At 42.9% G+C, this 18,745-nt stretch overlaps 1 protein-coding gene across 1 annotated transcript in view; it reads left to right on the top strand.

The window, feature by feature from the left end:
- Positions 1-384: 384 nt before the first annotated feature.
- ANXA3 (annexin A3) overlaps positions 385-18,745 on the top strand; it is a 34,760-nt gene continuing 16,399 nt past the window's right edge. The window contains exons 1-3 of the mRNA XM_030565120.1: positions 385-482; positions 2,760-2,795; positions 18,311-18,398. Of these exons, the coding sequence (XP_030420980.1) occupies positions 2,781-2,795; positions 18,311-18,398 (103 nt within the window). The 5' untranslated portion in view covers positions 385-482; positions 2,760-2,780. The remainder of the gene's footprint in view (positions 483-2,759; positions 2,796-18,310; positions 18,399-18,745) is intronic.

The following is an 18,745-nucleotide window of genomic DNA, read 5'->3' as shown; positions in this document are numbered from 1 at the left end:
AACCTTCACAGAGCAACCAAACCCCAATATTTCAATCAATTTGTTGCCAGTCCAGCTGTGGTGTTTTCACAGCCATTCTATTCACAAATGCAGAAGAGAGAGAAAATCTGCCTTGGCTTTAGGACGTCTAAAAGGGGGAGGGGGTGAAAATGACTCAATTCAACGCATCTGTGTTCAATTTTGTTAGAAAGGTTAAAAATATATTTAAGTTCAGCTTCACACACCCACCCCCTTGCCTAAGGACTGCAAGAAGGAGAGAGCAGCTGCCCTAAGACTGGAAGAGCCTGGGAGGAAGGGCAAGAGACAGGAAAGGGAGCTGCTGGGATGGGGTGGAGCAGTGGGGAGAGTTTTCCTCTTACCCTTGCTGGGCAGGTGGAGCCTGCGCTGGGGGCGGGTCTGGGCGGCGCCCGCTACTCTCTGTCTCCTGCTCCGGGCGCCGTTTGCAGCTGCTCTCGCCGCGGGTGGTTTGCGGGGACTTCCAGGTACGTGTCTCCGTGGGGGAGCCCGCCTGGTGCTGTTCCAGGGGCCGCTCGCCTCCGCCGCTGTGTCAGGCGCTGCCGAAGCCGGGGGTGGGGGGCGCGACTGCGCTTTCCCCGCAGAGCTGCCCCAGGCCCCGTAGCTACTGCTCGGTTTCCGCTGCGTGTTGCGTTCCCACGCGGCTGGGGGGGTGGTTCTGGGTCTCTACCCCTGTCCCGTCCCAGACCGCTTGCACCAGTGGGTGAGAGTGAAATCTGTGCTGGGGGGGCAGCTAGCAGCCGATGACCCCACCTCCCTTGCACCCCTGAACTTCGGAAGTGTTTGGGGGCAAGCCAAGCCACGCCACACCCCTGCCTTTAGGGAGCCCGAGATTTGAACCCACTGCTGGCCTAAATGAAACCTTATTATTCACCAGGTGCTTGTGCACTGCCTGTCCTTAACCCTCTCCTGGATAGCCTGCAGGGGTTCTTTGATATAGTCGCATCTTCCCTTCTGGGCTACCTACCTTCTCATTGGCAAGTGACTGGCAACTCTGCAATTATGTACATGGAACAATATTAAGGGAGTGATTTAATATGTATTTTAGCTTTTTTTAACATGATCAGGGAGCTGGAAACAAGGAGGAACAGCCAGTGCTGTGTGATCAACCAGTTGGCCATAGATTATCAACAAGTGTTCTGTAAATGTAGGCCCCAAACACACAAGTAGCTTTGGAACTGCTGGACTATTCAGTTTCATTTTCAGGGGTAGCTCCTACAGCCTTGATGTATGGGACTTACAAAGACTGAAAGAGAAATACTTCCTGAACACATTTGTAGTAACAGAGATTTTTATTGTTTTTAAATCCAGTTTTTAAAATAAAACCTACCTTGAGGAAACAAGCTGCCTGACAGTGCTCTTTTAAAGAAATTGCTTAAAAACAGGATTTCACATAGTGGCGGTGATTCTTCATGTGAGATTTACTGAGTTTAACTGATAGCATCTGTCATTTGGTTTTCTTATGCTTGATAGTAGTTCGGCTAACTAGACGTGTGAGAGGGGATGGATCATTTGATTACCTGTTCTGCTCATTCCCTCTGGGTCACCTGGCATTGGCTGCTGTCCGCAGACAGGATACTGGGCTAGATGGACCTTTGGTCTGACCCAGTATGGCTGTTCTTATGACCAAAGGGTCCAAGAATTCCAGCCAGTAGATGAACAAAGCTAAAATCCACTGGTTTTGATAAGAATACAAAATAAAAATATCCAGTCTAAAGTCTCATCTGTGCTTACTTATTTATAAGAAACTTCAACTTCATATCTTCAAATGACAAAATTAAGTCAAATCTCAAACTTCTTGGGGTGATGCAGAATCTTGGAGGAACCTAGAAATGCCCGATGAAAAGGTGGCTATGCGCTCCTGTGCGTGAGTGGAATTTTACTGTAGGATGAAATAAGTATGGTGAAAGAAACGGATATGTTTCAGCATTAGTCATGTGTATCTGAAGCAATATAAATAAACCAACAAACAAATTCAAAACTCCTGTCAGAGTGAGGAACCAGTTAACTTAGGACTGAGTCCTGCAATCTTTACTCATGAGTAATTCTCCTGTAAGAAATGCCATTGAAATCAGTGGGGATGTTCAGAACGGTAAAGCTGTAAGGGGAAAGGACCCAAGGTTTGTACTCTTTTCAAAAGAGTCCTCCTCCTGTCATCCTAAAATGTTCCTGCCAATGGAGGTTACAAACTGTCTTGATTCAGTTAAGCCACCTTGAACCTAATTCAGCAAAGAGAGCTCAGTTTGCAGGAGGAGGTGAAATCAGAGTTAATAAACGAGGCTATCCCGGTCAGGGTAGAAGTTGTGGACAAGTGCACAGACCAGAGCTGATAAGGGGGAGGAGGGAGAGGAGTCTGCCAACCATTAAGACATTTTTCCAGATTTTTGTTTTTATAATATCAGGAAAGGCAGGAGGATTTCTTTTAAACAAAACATTGAGCTGAGCAAGTATGTTTACAGTGTCTGCCAAATGGAAAAAATCCATGTAAGGTTCTATCTTCAGACTCCAAAACTCTGTATTTGTGCTCTGATAGCATATAAAGTATGATCCAAGACAACAGAGCTTTATAGTTTCCTGAGAGAGTTTAGTTTAGTTTTATTTTAATCCTTTCACCTTCGCTCTCAGTATAAGGTGTTTTCTGCCATGTTTTTAATTTTTTAACATTGGAAGGCTGATAATAAAAAACAAAGTTATCAGTAAATATAAATTAGCACTGTCTAATTCTATTAATATCTGTTTTTCAGATTCAGTGAAACAATCATATCATGGCATCAGTTTGGGTGAGTTTTTAAAAAAAAAAAAAATCTTAAAAGATGACTTCTGGAAAGTCCTGTGATATATATTTTCCCCTAAAAGTGAGGCAAACTTTCCACAAAGAGTATTGCTGTGGGAATGAAACAAGATCAAACTTATTCAAACACAGATGTTTCTCACTTCTATTGATAGCTAGACAGAGCTTCTGGATATTTGTTGCTTTTGGAAAAACAGGCCAGTTTTTAGAGGCACCTAAATATGGACTGTAGGAGACCCATTTTTGAAAATCCTGGCCAAATGCACACTTCACCTTGATTTGTTTCCAGATCTGTAACTCCCAACACCCTTGAGAAACAGCTGTGAGGTGAAAGAACTCCCTCTTTTCCTTACAGAGTATCCCTCTGTGCTTTTATGGATGTGTAAAATAAATACTGAGGAAGCTCGGAAAAGGAAATCTGCCTGGGAATTATTTGGCGCAGACTATTGGGAATATAGGATTTCTGAGGTTCTGTTCGAGTCTTCTATTGACCCTGTGTAAGCAAGTCTCACTTTCTAGTGTGCTTTGAATAAAAGAACAATGGAAAGGTATTTCCATTTCTATAAACTTCATACACTTTTGCCTCTTACAATACTTAGCTCTATCTACCCCAGGCCAGGTACCTAAAACTTTCTGATTGCCTTGACAGGAACCAACTGGGTTACTATTCTGTCCTGGAACAGTCTTGCTTCAGTTTTAAAAGATGCATGTAATCTTCCTCGTCTGCACACTTTCTGAAGGGCCCTGAGTCCTTGCCTGGACCACCTGGATTCAGTGACATGTGAAAGCTGTTGTATTCAGGCATTTTTACTGGCTTGAGCATGTGAGCAACTACTCCCTCCCACAGGGCAACTTCATCTGGGAGGGAGAAGTGCTATGCCATTGAATTAATGGCATATAGAATTGAGATGGAAGATTTTACTTTGTCCCACTTAGAAACATTAAAACAATGCCCCAGTGGGTAGATTCATTTTACTGACCTAATGTAAGTGAACCCTGTTTGGAGACTTCAGAGTTTTTTGTTTTATATAGATTCTTACAGTCCTCTTCACTATAAAGAGCTGAACTCTGACCCCTGCAGATTTCCCTACCCCAGATGTACATAAATGACACATCTGTGCTGAAAGATTGCTGTGGAATAAGCTTTCAAACATAAATAGATTTGCTGTTTCATGCGTCCCTGTGTTAGAGCATATTTTATAATTGCAGTACTAGTCCAATGGCTGGAACTTGAGGCAAGACCAATTCAGACTAGAAATAAGGCATAAATTAACAGTGAGGGTAATTAAATTGTTCAGTGGTTTCCATGGGATGTGGTGAAATCACTAGTTGATGGCTTTTCCTGAAAGATCTGCTCTCAAATTTCCTAAGGCAATTCTGTGGCCTGTGTTATACGGCAGGTCAGACTAGATGATCACAACAGTCCCTTCTGGCCTTGGAATCTGACTCTAGCTGGAGGTGTGTTTCTGTTGACCAAGATGTCCTGGGAAGAGAACAATCAACTCCTACATCCTAGTCCTCCTTCAGTAAATATTGACAGAAGAAGGCCCCAAACAATGGCATGAAAAGCAAACTGGAAAGTATGTTAGATGTGGATTTCAAAGCTAGGAAAACTGTTTCAGCCAGAAAGCTGTGGGAGAAACTTTGAGTCAAGGGAAAGTATTTCTAAATATGTCTGCAATGAGGATAAGTGCTTAACCACTTATTCAGAACAAAATAGAAATGGAAGTAAACCTGGTTGATGCCACTCTCTGCAATGACAATTCGAAAGAAGTAATTACACACTGCAGTGTAGAGGAAGTAAAATTCTCTAAACTGAAAACTAACAAGAAGGAGAGTGTTAAACTATGGCTTTAAAGGGTTGTTATATGGTAAGAGTTAAAAACCAGAAAGATTCTTAAGATATTAATTAGGAGTAGTTATACAAAATGCTTCCAGCACCAAAAGAACAGGATCTTTTTCTGGAGCTCTTCAAACTATGGGTATGAATCAACTTTGAAAATTTCTCCTCTGAAACTATACCACTTTTGTCTTTATAGGCTCTTCATAAAAATATGATTGGTTTTTTTTTTTTTGCTTTCCAAGCAAACTCTCTTCCTAAAGCTTTTTATAATTTGATGAACCTGCCTACAGGGGTCATGGGGTAGCATTGCCCGTCTTTGAGATACTTCAGCTCTGTAGAGAATTTAATATCTCATAACCATTCACTGCTAGTTCACTATTGCATAACTAGACTAGAGCATTAGAGAGATGGTCAAAGCCAAAATCCAGATTCAAACAACCTGTGCTTTGGGAAAGTCCAGATCCAAACTTTGTCTGTCTTATTGCTAGTAATGAAATGTAGTTTATATGACAGCAGTTTTGGCCTGTGCACAGGAGTGGCAGTCTGGTTCCAGCCTAGGTATTCACATTGCACGTGTAAGCCTCATTAGCACGCCGAGGCCAAAGATTGTTAATGATATTTTGTTTGTGGAGTAAAAATTTGCCTTCAATTGTTTTACCCTTGTCATCTGATGCAGCCTTCCCATTCCTCTGCACCTAACTGACATCATGTCTGTCCTGAGATCCTCTTTCTTGTCTGACCCTTTCCCCACCCTCCCTCCCCCATAGTCCTTTCTCTCATGAAACTAAGCCAAATCCTCGGTCCTTCTGTTTTCAGGCTGATCATTTGTTCTTCCCATAACCCAGCATATGGATCAATTCTCCCTGTAGCATATGAAGTATTGCATCCTGCTGCATTTCTGGTGACCATTTTATCCTACAAATAGTCAGGTTATTTTTAAACTTTTGAATGAGAAGTTTTATGACCATTGTATTTACCTCTGTAGTAAGATAGTGTCAAAGCATTGCATTGAATGATTTCTTGAGTCTTAGACAACTTCATGTGTCAAGGAATGAAAGGAGATGGAATTGCCAGGAAAGGATTGGTGGGATAAGGGATGCTGAGGGGCTTCAGCTGCTGAAAGTGGGCTTTAGGTTGAATGGGTGAGAGAATAGATTCATTTCCTTGCCTATACATGTGGTCTCCTCAAGACAGGGTTGAGGCAAGTTAGCAGTGCATGGGTAGGGAAGCTCATATTACTGTTGTGCATGCGGTACCTGTTCTGTGGATAAATAGAGGCCATCAGGCTCTAGGGAAATCAGTCTGGCACCATTAAATATTCAAATTTTCTTTTGAGGAAGAAAGTTCCCAGAAGGGAGAGTGTCAGACCTAATAAACTAATCACAGGTGTGCAGTGACTCAGAATGCAGCTTGGAATGCATGGAAGGGAATGAGATTGAGCCACTCCAGTCCATTGCAATTCAGCAGTGGAGGTTTCTGTGAGAGTGGTTTTGATCTTGGAGACAGCACCCGTTACTGGTGGTGCTTACCCTGGACTTCACCTCTGACCATTTATCCCCAGGGGTTATGTGGTGTGGGGAAGGCATTTCAAAACAAAAGCTTACAGAATGTTGGTTCTTCCAAGACCCCTGGCTGCTTTCCCCACAGTTCAAAATGGGTTGAATGAAGCTGATTGGACTTCCACTTGTTAACTGGAAAGTGGAGTGAAAGCATATTTTGGAAAAGGGCTACTAACTGTTGACTTCTTATCCCAGTTGGGATAGTAAATGAGATCTCAAAGACTGCTAGATGCCTTCGATGTCCCTAGCCCTAGAAGTCTCTAGGCCAGGTTGGGTTCAGAGCTCCTCCTTGCTTAACTCCCTAAACCCAGTGACTTTCAGCTACTTTCTTTTCCGTCTCTCTTGTCTCTCACCTGTTCTTAACACCGCTGCAGCCAGGTCTGTTCTCCTTTCTCAGCTCTGCTCAGCAGGCCTTCTTGGCTTGAATCAGGAACTGCCCTTCTCTGGGACTCATTACTAGCAGGCCTCTGAGCCCCCACCATGCACAGAGTGCAGAGCTGCTGTTGCTTTTTTTTTTTTTTTCAGCAGCAGGTTCTTGCAATGTTAATGTGTTCTGTCACAGCTAAAAATCACAATGTTGCTGATTTGCATTTCAAATGTCCTTGACTAGGATGGAGGCCTTCTAAATAACAAGTATAACCTTTGAACGAAGGGAATACAGGGGAGTCGCATCTTATGTGGGGGTTAGGTTCTGATGTCAGCATATAAGGTGAAAATAGCATTATAGTCAAATGCTCATTGAGTGAAATGGTGGGCAGAATTGGCTATATTACAAGTACAGTATTTAAAGAGTTTTCCTTATTTTGTTTTGCTGAGCATGAATAGTTAAAATCATATAAGTTAAATGCACCTATTATGTGACTCCACAATCTTTTCCTTTTTCATATGCACTACAGTGGAGTGGAAGTTTTTAAGATGTAAAGGATTAATGTTTGATTTAGAGTGTGGTAGAGTATTTACTGTACAAGGAAAGCATGAGGCCTCAAGTAATTTCGTCTCAAGTAGGCCAAATCTCAAATATTCATATTTCATGCATTCATTAAAGTGTGGGGGAGAGGGGGGCGGGGCAGGGCAGGGTTCTGGCTGGAGAAGGACAGGTTCTAGAATCTTCTCTAATGTTACTGTCATACTTTGAGCTTTTTATTTTTCCTGATAAGAGCCAACACTGTCTAATGTGAAGTACTCTCAGATCTCTTCAGTTGATATCTGTTAGCCTGTGGTGCTAATTCAGTGTTTCAAAACTTTCTTTTTACCCTGACCATTTTGCAATAACCCACAAATTCTCAGTTTTGCTGCATCAGAACTTCGGCAAATCTTCAACTGTGAGGAAATGCTACTCGAGGCAGAGTCAGTTACTTGTAAAATAGTCACTTTACAAGGTATGGCTTAATCTGTCCCATTCACACTCCTGCCTTGTAATCCCAAGTGGTTAGTGCATCTGGTTATCCTTCTGGTTTACCACATGCACATGCCCTCCTCCCCCACTCGGTTGCTGGAAAAAAGATTGGCTACAATTTTTCAACCTAGTATGGAATCTACAATCTTTCTCTATCAAACGATTTGTATAACATCAGATGCTTATGAAATTTGAACACAGGAATTGCCATACTGGGTCAGCCTGGAATCCAGTGTACTGTCTCTGATGTAAGTCCTACACCAGGGGTAGGCAACCTATGGCATGGGTGCCAAAGGCAGCACGCAAGCTGATTTTCAGTGGCACTCACACTGCCTGGGTCCTGGCCACCAGTCTAGGGGGCTCTGCATTTTAATTTAATTTTAAATGCAGCTTCTTAAACATTCTGAAACCTTATTTACTTTACATACAACAAATAGTTTAGTTATATATTATAGACTTGTAGAAAGAGACATTCTAAAAAGGTTAATGTGTTACTGGCACGCAAAACCTTAAATTAGAGTGAATAAATGAAGACACGGCACACCACTTCCGAAAGGTTGCCGATCCCAGTCTGCACTTAAAATGTTGCATTGGAATAGCTGGAGCACTTAAATGAAGGCACGCCTACACCAACGGGAGAAGAGTTCTCCTATTAACATACTAATCTACCTCTCGGAGAGGCAGTACTGGAACTATGGCCTGGTCTACACTATGCGTTTATTCCGAATTTAGCAGCGTTAAACTGATTTAACCCTGCACCCGTCCACACAACCCATATTGCCACGTGGGATTAGGGTTAGTGTGGCCGCAATTCGATGGTATTGGCTGCCTGGCAATATCCCACAGTGCCTCATTGTGACTGCTCTGGGAAGCAATCTGAACTCAGATGCACTGGCCAGGTAGATAGGAAATGCCCTGCGAACTTTTGAATTTCATTTCCTGCTTGCCCAGCATGGAGCGCTGATCAGCACGGGTGGCCATGGAATCCCAAATCCAAAAAGAGCTCTAGCATGGGCCGTACGGGAGATACAGGATCTGATCGCTGTATGGGGAGACAAATCTGTTCTATCAGAGCTCCGTTCCAGAAGACAAAATGACAGAGCATTTGAAAAAATCTCCAGGCTAGGATAGACAGAGGCCATAGCAGGGACTCAACACAGTGCTGTGTGACAAGCGTAACGGAAAGCCAAAGAATCAAATGGACGCTTATGGAGGGAGGGGGGGACTGAGGACTCGAGCTGTCCCACAGTTCCTGCAGTCTCTGAAAAGCATTTGCATTCTTGGCTGAGCTCCCAGTGCCTGAAGGGTCAAAAACATTGTCGTTAGCGGTTCAGGGAAAATGTCAATTTACCCCCCCCCCCAAAGAAAAGGGGGAAAAAATCATTTCTCACCTCTCTTCATTGTCACCATATATCTACTGGATGCTGCTGGTAGACTGAGTGCTGCAGTGCTAAACAGCAGCATCCTCTCTCCTCCCCTCCCCTCCCTGGTGGCAGACAGTACAGTACAAAATGGCTGATAGCCATTCTCGTCGTCATCCTGTGAGTGCTCCTGGCTGGCCTCAGTGAGGTTGGCCGGGGGTTCCTGGGCAAAAATGGGAATGACTCCCGGTCATTCCCTTCTTTAAGCTTTGTGTCCTGGAGATTGTCCTGGCCAGGTGGTGCAATAGGGCTGGTAACTGTCCTCATAGCAGCTGGAAGCTGAGCTCTTCTTTCTCCCCCCACCCCCTTCATGTCTAATGGAGATTCTGCACTATCATAGCAGCGGGAGGCTGTGCTCCTCTTCCCCCCACCCCCACCCTTTAATGAATAATGGAGATGTCCTGCCTGGAATATCATAGCGGCTGGAGGCTGCCTGCCCCTCATTTTATCTCACTAAAAAGTCAGTGTTTCTTATTCCTGCATTCTTTATTACTTCATCACACAAATGGGGAGATAACTGCCACAGTAGCCCAGGAAGGGTGTGGGAGGAGGGAAGCAATGGGTGGGGTTGTTGCAGGGGCACCCCATAGAATGGCATGCAGCTCATCATTTCTGCCGGATATCTGGGACTCTGACTCAGAGCGGCTGTGCTCTCTGGTTCTCTAGTAGACTTGCCCCATATTCTAGGCAGGACTGACTCTATTTTTAGACAAAACATAAAGAAGGGAATGACCTGGGAAGTCATTCCCATTTTTGTCCATGCGCCCCTGGCCGACCTCAGCAAGACCAGCCAGGAGCACCCATGACAGCAGCAGACAGTACAATATGACTGGTAACCATCATCACCAATTTCCAAAGCAGCAGACAGTGCAGTAGGGCTGGTAACCATCTTTGTTGCCTTGCAAAAGCAAATGAATGCTGCTGTGTAGCACTGCAGTACTGCCTCTGTCAGCAGCATCCGGTACACAACGGTGACAGTGGAAAAAAGGCTAAATGGGATCCATGGTTACTATGCTATGGCATCTGCCAGGGCAATCCAGAGAAAAAGGGCACGAAATGATTGTCTGACGTTGCTTTCACGGAGGAAGGATTGAGTGATGACATTTGCCCAGAATCAGCCGCAACACTGTTTTTGCTCCGTCATGCATTGTGATCTCAACCCAGAATTCCAATGGGCGGGGGAAACGGAACTATGGGATAGCTACCCACAATGCAACGCTCTGGAAATCAACGCTAGCCTCAGTACATGGACACACACTGCCGAATTAATGTGCTTAGTGGGGCCATGTGCACTCAACCTTATACAATCTGTTTTTAAAGAAACAGTTTATGTAAAATCAGAATAATCCCATAGTGTAGACATACCCTATGTCAATGGGAGAAGCTCCACACCCCATGAGTGACAATGTAAGTAGTCCAATGTAGACCATACCTGAAGATGCAGGAATCCCAATAAAGGACAATTATGGACAGTTTTCCAGCTCTGAATGTCTTAGCAGGCATGCAAACTGACCAAATAACTACCAAGGCTGTAAATATAGGAGCTGGTTGTAGAGCAACTTTCCCACCTGCTCTCAAAATGCTGAAAGTGAGATGATTTTGATTTTTTTTAAGGTTTATTACTGTAGCAGTCTGGACTGACACATTTATAGTCTACAGCAGTAGCTTATGTGATTTAAACTTTAGAAATAAGAATATTTTTCTGGAAACTTTTTTTTGCCTAGATAAACTAGTGAAAGATGCAAAACTACAGTAATTTTGGTACCAAAATTACTGGAACTCTTGAAATTCAGTAACCGATTCAGCCTGAACTTCTCACTGTTAGAAGCACTGCACTCTGTGCCGTCTCTAGTCTGGACATCCTTTCTGGATGATTTGGCACTCTCCCTGCAATTGATGGCACGGGGGTGCTATTGCACCCACCCAGAACCCCACAGAAGTCAGTGACTCTGTGTGGGTGCAGCAATCAATCTATGCCCTGGCGCTCCAGAGAGTAGATTTCTGCTAATTCTCACACACAACTGGGAGACACATTACTAGGTAAGTGAGCAAACAATTTTAAAAAATGGGATATGGAATCACAGAAGGGATTTGATTTATTTTATCACTATTTTCTTTTACATCATAGTATACTGGTAAACATCAGTTATCTTTCTGAAAAATTAGTGAAATCTTAGATCCTACACTCATTACCTTTTAATATAATGCAGCAACTTTTTTGAATGGGTTTTAATTGGTGGTTTTTCCCATGAGTATCGTTGACTCTGTAGAGGAGATATTTAAAAAGCACTTAAAGGTACATCCACACTGTAGTAACAGGCTACCAGTAGCAACATGAGCTAGTCACATCTCTGGCAGGCTTGTATTTGAGCAACAGCTGGCACAGCTATGGTTTCACTTCAGTTGGAACCTGAACTAGTGAGAGATTTAAGCTAGCTCAGGTATGCTACACATGCTGAAATCACACCTGATTGCACTGAAGACGTACCCCAAGTGAGTTAGGAGCAGAAGTCTCATTCACCTGCAGTGGGACTTCTGCTCCTAACTCATTCAAATACCTTTTAAAATCCTGCCCCCTGGTTTTATCATATCGTAAATATTCCTAGCCAAAATCTGACTTTTGGGGTGCTTAATCTGCTTGTAGGCAGATGGCTTTCTTGTTTGGTTTGTTTGAGGGAGAGGAAGGGATGAGGAAGAGAAACTTGGCTCAGCACTGCAGTCCGCATGCAAGGGAAAAGTCCTATTGAAGCCAAAAGAAGTTTTGCCTGGGTATGGGATGCAAGATCACACCCTTTTGGTTACTTCCCTTGAGTTAGTTTCTGCTTGCATTCAGCTACGCTTCCTCAGGACAGCAGAGGGTTATCTGAATAAAGTGGCCGTGTGCTAAAAATATACGAAAGAATAAGTCTCTGCTAACTGTTCGTACAGTGCACCACTATACTGGCAATGCAATGTCAGTGGGAACAGTCTCAGGAATGTGCAAGCCATGTATACTTACTGTTTTTCTGTCAATGCTTTGAGCCCAAACATGTCCAGAACAGTGGAACAGATAGGAGTTCAGAGTCAGGACAATGAACATTTTTTAAATGATGTAACTAAGTCAACATTCCTGAAAGACTGAGGTCATAGCCAGTTTGCTTTTTTTTCCTCCACACCCACAAGGATATAGCCCTGTTTCCCCATTTAAATAACTTGAATACAAGGAAGCCAAGAAAATTAAATAGGATTCTGTTTATGGATTTCGTGTCTCATATAGCTGATCTGTGCATTTTTCAGTTCTTGGCCAGTTTCTTCCCAAGATTGTTCACTAGCACTGCATTACAGTAACCCTTCAGTGGGAGGAACTGAAATATGCTTAATCTAGTGATCTTTCAGCAGATGGCCATTAGCTTTTCTAGTTCATTTTATTAGTTGCATTACAACAGTGCCTATGGACTGCAGCTGAGACTGGGGGCCTGTTCTGCTAGGCTCTGTACAAAGTCCCAGCCACAGAGAGCTTACAATCTAAATAGCCAGTTCAATTATGTTCTGTAATCAGATACAGCTGGGAAGGCAATAGTGTTGCCTATAAAGTGTGTGTGGAGCTGGAGCTGCGCTACAGGATGGGACAGTCTCCTGCAATAGACCCTGGAGGAAAATAACATCACCAGACAGGCACTGTGGTGGAATCCCCAAGGCAAGCAGAAAAGAGGCCATCCAAGAAACACCTGGCAATGTCACCTTCAGGCTCATAGCAAAAAAATGGGCTATACCTGGAACCAGTTAGAATGAATGGCCCAGGATAGAGGACTCTGGAGATCTGTTGTTGGCGGCCCATACCCCAATTGGGGTGACGGGCATGAGTGAGTGAGTGAGTGAAAGAAACTCCAGGTAGGAAGCCTTGGGAGTTGTGGCTGGGTATAGAGCCCCCTGCTGGAAGGTGTGTGTGTGTGGTTTTTTTTGCGTTTGATTGTTTGGACAGCAAATGGAGCCTGGAGGTAAGGGCTGAAGACTAATCCGGGTGTGTCTGATAAATTGTCTGGTTGGTGAGGAAAGTTGCCAGCTTCCATGCCAATTGTGAGAGCATCAAAAAGTGGGGGAGAGACTGTTGGTATTGCCATTTTTATAGATATAGGGAGTTGCTGCACAGAGCAGCTAAGTGAGTTGGCCAAGTCATCACAGGAAGTTTGTGGCAGATGGAAATTAAAAACAGACCTTCTGAATCCCTGTCCATTGTCATCTTCATATATAAGGCCATGCTTTCTTTAAAGCGTAAACATATGCTGGCAGAAATAGAGATGACAGACAAATGTCTGTTTCCCTGCTTAGTGTATCAGTGTGTGTACATGTTGGGCCAAATTCATTGACTGTGGTGAGCATACATGAGAGAGAATTTGGCCTTTGTGCCTACTGTCTACAATAGGTTTCGGATGCTTACTTTTATCTCCCATTCAGTTTAACTCTGCTGAATCTGTCACTACTTAGCGATATTTTTCTATTTTTTTAAACTGACTGCTAGTTAATATTTGGATTTCAATTTTATTGAAACACCTTCTACTGTACACCATTCCCCTCCCCCCTCCCCCACCCCCCAAATAGCTAGAGTGGGGCAGGGGGAAGACTGAACAGAAAGGGAATCAGAGAGGGCAACATCTTAGTTTCCTTCTGCTAGGAGTTAATCAGTTTTTTTTCCCCAAAGTTAGAACAAAGCTTTTCACTTTTTTTGTCTGAGGTTCCTCTACTTTAAAACGTTACCCACTCTTTAGCGGTCATGTCAGTCAAGTGACAGTGCCAAGCCTCTATCCCTGGAGCCAGTCTGCTCTTCCCTTGAAGAAGAACGAGTTGGTTAGGTACCAGCACTTGAGAAATCTCAGGTTCTTTAAAACTTAAATCAAAGAAGTGTTTCATGGACTAGGTTACCAAAGTCCCCTATTAGACAGTATTTTGCTGCCCTTTTCTGCAAACATTGGTCAGATAATGTTGTCATTTACCAGGTTTAGTTACTTTAAAAATGTGCCTAATGTCAGGCTACTTGCCAGTGGAAATGCACAATGCTTGACAATCTCAGCAGAACCCCCCCCCCCCCAAGATAGAGTGGGCATGGAGGCTGAGCTCTGTCTCCAACCGAGTGCCCTTTTGGGTCCGGAACAGGGTTAAGGAACACTGTTGTAGCAGTGCCAGGAAGCTGGCACTGCTCCTACCATTGTTTTGCATCATCTGTGGCTAAAGAGAAGATTTGGGTTTCCAGAGCTGTAAGAGTAATACATTTCTCGTTGTGTATCCTAAATATGTTTGGGTGCAAGTAAATTACCCTACTTATCATGTTGGTTCTAATAAAAAGTGATCTGAGTAATTAATGTGAACTTCAATCTTGTTAATACTAATTAATAATCACTCTGGGGCTCTACAGTTAAATGTTAACCAGTGGAGTTCTGTGTGCTGCCTTATTAGACATTATAGGAAGGAAGATCATGTTCAGATTATCCCATATTGAGCTATAAAACAATGAGAAGTGTCGTATTGGGACCCAGAGGTTATTCTGTGTCAGTCTGAGACTGAATATTTAGAACTACAAAATCTTACCACTGCTGTTTCAAAGTAAATCTTTCCTGTTTATGTATTTCATTAAGGTAGCCACAGTGGACAGTATTTTTGTCAGCAGGCAATAATTCACAAGATATACATTAGTACTTGGGGAATAACTTGCTTGTTATGTGTTCACCAAGGAGTGCTATCAGCTTTTGTGGGAACAAAGTGTGGAGAAGGCTGTAGTTGTGCAATAATGTTGCGACATATCCTGGTATTAAACAATACTCCAGGACTTGCCAAACAGCCTACATGGGGAAGCTTACTGCTATAACACTTAAACCTGAGGAAGTTTCACCTTCAGATCTGTATCTAAACTAATGTTAGACAAAGTGTTTTAATTCTATATAGCAATCCTTTAAGTGTAGCAGCACTTGGTTAATCATAGCCCCCCAAAATGTGTTACTACTTGGGGCAAAAAAAAAAAGCAAACTTCAGAAGTGTTCAGCTTGCAAAGTTTCCTAATACAGGGTGATCATTTTATTCCATTCAGTTAGTAAAGACAATCAAGTGTCTATGAAAACAATCTTAAACACTTCAGGAAATTAAAATCAAATTGTTCACACAACTCAATGGAGCCTGTATTAGTGTGAGAGGGGGAAAAATCAGGTCAGTGTCAATCTAGGGAGAGGAGATGATTTGAAGGTGAGTAAAACTGTCTCCATACATAACAACATACACTGTAAAAACAGAGTGAAAACTTCATGGAGCGGCATCTTGTGGGATTTTTATTGTCATTTCCAGTGCCCACCTGAAAGCTTGAAAAATTTTTCATGGAGTTTGTAACGTTCAGTTAGTAAATACATTTTGGTTTGTTGCTAATGGTACTTAAAATAGACAGTGTAGCACTTTTCATTTACCTCCTTGTAATTGACATAAGAGGTCTGTGACAGATCTTTGTGAGATCTTATTGGTTAAGTTTAAATTGCATTTAAAATCCAGTGGATTCCAAAGCTAAGTTAATGTACACCTCTACTTCAATATAATCCTGTCTATAGGAGCCAAAAGTTCTTACCGTGTTATAGGTGAAACTGCGTTATATTGAACTTGCTTTGATCTGCTGGAGCATGCAGCCCCGCCCCCCTGGACTGCTGCTTTACCGCGTTATATCCAAATTTGTGTTATCAGGTCTCGTTATGTTGGGATAGAGGTGTATTGTGAGAATGTGTAACCTCTCTAGGAGGGAGATGTGCCCAGTGTAAACTCTAGGAAGTGTTATGAGTGTTTGAAATAGTCTTCTGAAAATGTGCCAGACAAGAAGGAACTCTTGGGACAAAGTTGTGAGTTTCTGAAGAAATACTGTGGGGGGGATGAATGCAAAGTCCCACCTTCTGATTCTGTCCCTAAGGAGAGACTCCATCTGACTGATACGGGGTCTCTGAAGATCAAAGAACCCAAGTGTGTAAAGGAAAGGTTAGCTTATGAATAAGTCTGCTTGTTCAGAGCTAAGGCAGTTATGAATTTGGTTCAGTTTGAAGGAGTGATCATCTACCAGAGCACTTGTTTTCATTGGTTCTCTGTAATGCTTTTGCCTTAAGAATAAATCTGTTTGCAGAGAAAAGGCTGTGTGGTAACTTGAACTGTGGGCAGTTAGGCTGTTTGCATTGTCATCAATGGCTGTAAAGCGCAGCTGCAGGCCTGTGTAGGCAATCTGATGTGTTAGAGAACACAGGGCAGGCTGCACAATTCCTTGCCTCCAAAAACCCTGATCAGGAGGAAGAGACACAAGTGTCTCACTGAGAAAGGTGAGGACTGATGAGCCAGGAGCCTCGGAGCCTCAAGCAGGTGTCTGTGCTGGACCATGATGGGGGGCGGGGAGGGGGGCAGGAAACACAGGTGCAGTTTCCCAGAGCTGTGACACTGTCTGTGTAGCCTTGGAAATAACTATAACTGCTGCTGCAAAAGAAGCGGAGTGTCATCTGTCTGTGCGATACGTGTTTTAATCTTTCTGCGGCCAGTGACTCTAACTTTAAGATCATTAACATGCATAGAGTCCTTTGTACCAAGTTTCAGTAACTTTAAAGCAGGTCAGAGTTGAGGCTTAAACCAAACTATTAACTGAATTATTTTAATATAAAGGTTTGTGCTAACTCATTGAGTGAGAGTATGAGAAGGGCAGGGGGGTATAAAGTTTTTTCAACATCTGTTTGGACTCAAGTGAATCCACCTGTGCAACCCCATCTGTTTCCATCCTCGACTTCTCTTGAGGAGTGACTGCTCACCATACTGTGGTGTGATGTGTACACGTGCAAAGAAATCTTTGAACATTGCCACTGATCAGTGGTGCCATTTTTGGGGTGCCCAGTTTGATACACCAAGGGCCTGAATCTCATTTAATGAACTACATGCAGCTCCCATAGAGTTCAGCTGGAGGTGCGGATGCTCATCACTTCTGAAGATCAAACCTAGGGTGGTTCAAGTTGGTCCCCATCAAAAAAAATAAATTAGCATGAAATTGACACATCCAAAATCAGATTCCACTGTGAAAAATTTTGGCTGTCCCAGCTGAGATGAAAATATCAAACACGCTTTCCCTTTTATCCCCCAGCAGTTGAATTTAGGTCATTTTTATGTGAACTACTAACCCACCAGCCACCAATGAGTCCAGGAACCCTTTTACTTCAGGATATTAGCAGATGTTTGCTGCTAATATCCTGCACAGCTTGGGTGGTAGTGGGGAAAGAGGATAATATTTATATAAAGCAGTGTTTGTACCTTTCTCTAACAATGTAGAAGATCTTTGATCAAAAGTAGTTTTTTTTAAATGTAGCTGGTGTCCACTGTAAATTAGATTTGTTTAACCATAAACTGTATTCAGCACCACTATGCAGATCCAATTACTTTCCCTATTACCACCCAGACCTAATTTTGCTTGCTTTAAAAATCTTCCCTCTGGCACATTGGTGTTTACAGGAAAAGCAGTACCATTATGCTTGAGATTAAGGTAACTTGCATTGCTGTAATCAGATTATCTTTGTTTGGGTATGACTAGAATATAAATTTCAGAGGCCCCACTGAAAGCTATTTCAATATTTAGAATTTCAAGCCTGTGCATTTGCCATTCCCCTGTGTCCATGCCAGAGCTAGAATTTTCCTTCAATTTAATACAAAAAGGGTTATCCTGGCATAACATTTTCTCTCTAATTAAAAAAAAAAAAGGGGGGGGAAGAGGTCACACATCTCCTCATCCCTAATCGAGACTGAATACTTTGAAAAGCCTGTGAACAGGGGATATATCAACACCAACCTTCCTGGAGAATATCCCAAAAATGAATGTTTTGCTACAGAAATAAGTTTGAGAAAACAAACGTCGACATGGCTTAATAAATCATTGTGCACCTGTAATCCACTGGTGAGTATGTATTATCATATCCCAAGAGGATATGAGATGTTAGTCCCCAGCTACAGCATCTGGACTCTCTGAGCTGTTGCAACTTGTTATGCTTTTTGAACTAGGGACCTATGGAGGTATCCCATCATTTTATGGATTGGGGGGAAACTGAGGCAAGGTTGCATAAGGCCAGTGAGTTAATATCTGAGCTGTGATTAAAATGTGGGAAATCTACACTCTCAGCCCTGAGCTCAATTAAATTTTAAACACTAGTTTATTGTTGCCCTGGTAAAAATATGAACCAGATGGGAACAGTTTGTCAAACTTTGAACCTAAAACTCTCTGGGGATTTTTGTTGCTATTAGATCTCAAAATGTTTTGATCTCTAGGTTGGAACCAGAGGAACCATTCGAGATTACACAGGATTTAATGCTTCCAAGGATGCTGAAACTGTTCGGAAGGCAATCAGAGGAATTGGTAAATGTGCATCTAAGTTTCACTCCTATATTACAGAAACAAAGAGATGGTATTCTGTGTATCTGGCTTAGCACAAAAATGTTGGAATTCTGTGTGCCATAAAACAGCCCTGCTGGGTCAGACCAATGGTTCATCTAGCCCAGTATCCTGTCTTGTGACAGTGGCCAATGCCAGGTGCTTGAGAGGGAACAAACAGAACAGGTGATCATCCAGTGATACATCCTCTGTCATCCACTCCCAGCCTCTGACATTCAGAGGCTAGGGACGCCCAGATCATGGGATTGCTTCTCTGACCGTCTTAGCTAGTAGTCATTGATGGACCTATCCTCTAAACTTACCTAATTCTT

This window comes from Gopherus evgoodei, chromosome 5, assembly GCF_007399415.2.
Source record: "Gopherus evgoodei ecotype Sinaloan lineage chromosome 5, rGopEvg1_v1.p, whole genome shotgun sequence".
Taxonomy (NCBI): Eukaryota; Metazoa; Chordata; order Testudines; family Testudinidae; genus Gopherus; species Gopherus evgoodei.
This window is presented reverse-complemented; position numbering and strand designations above follow the sequence as displayed.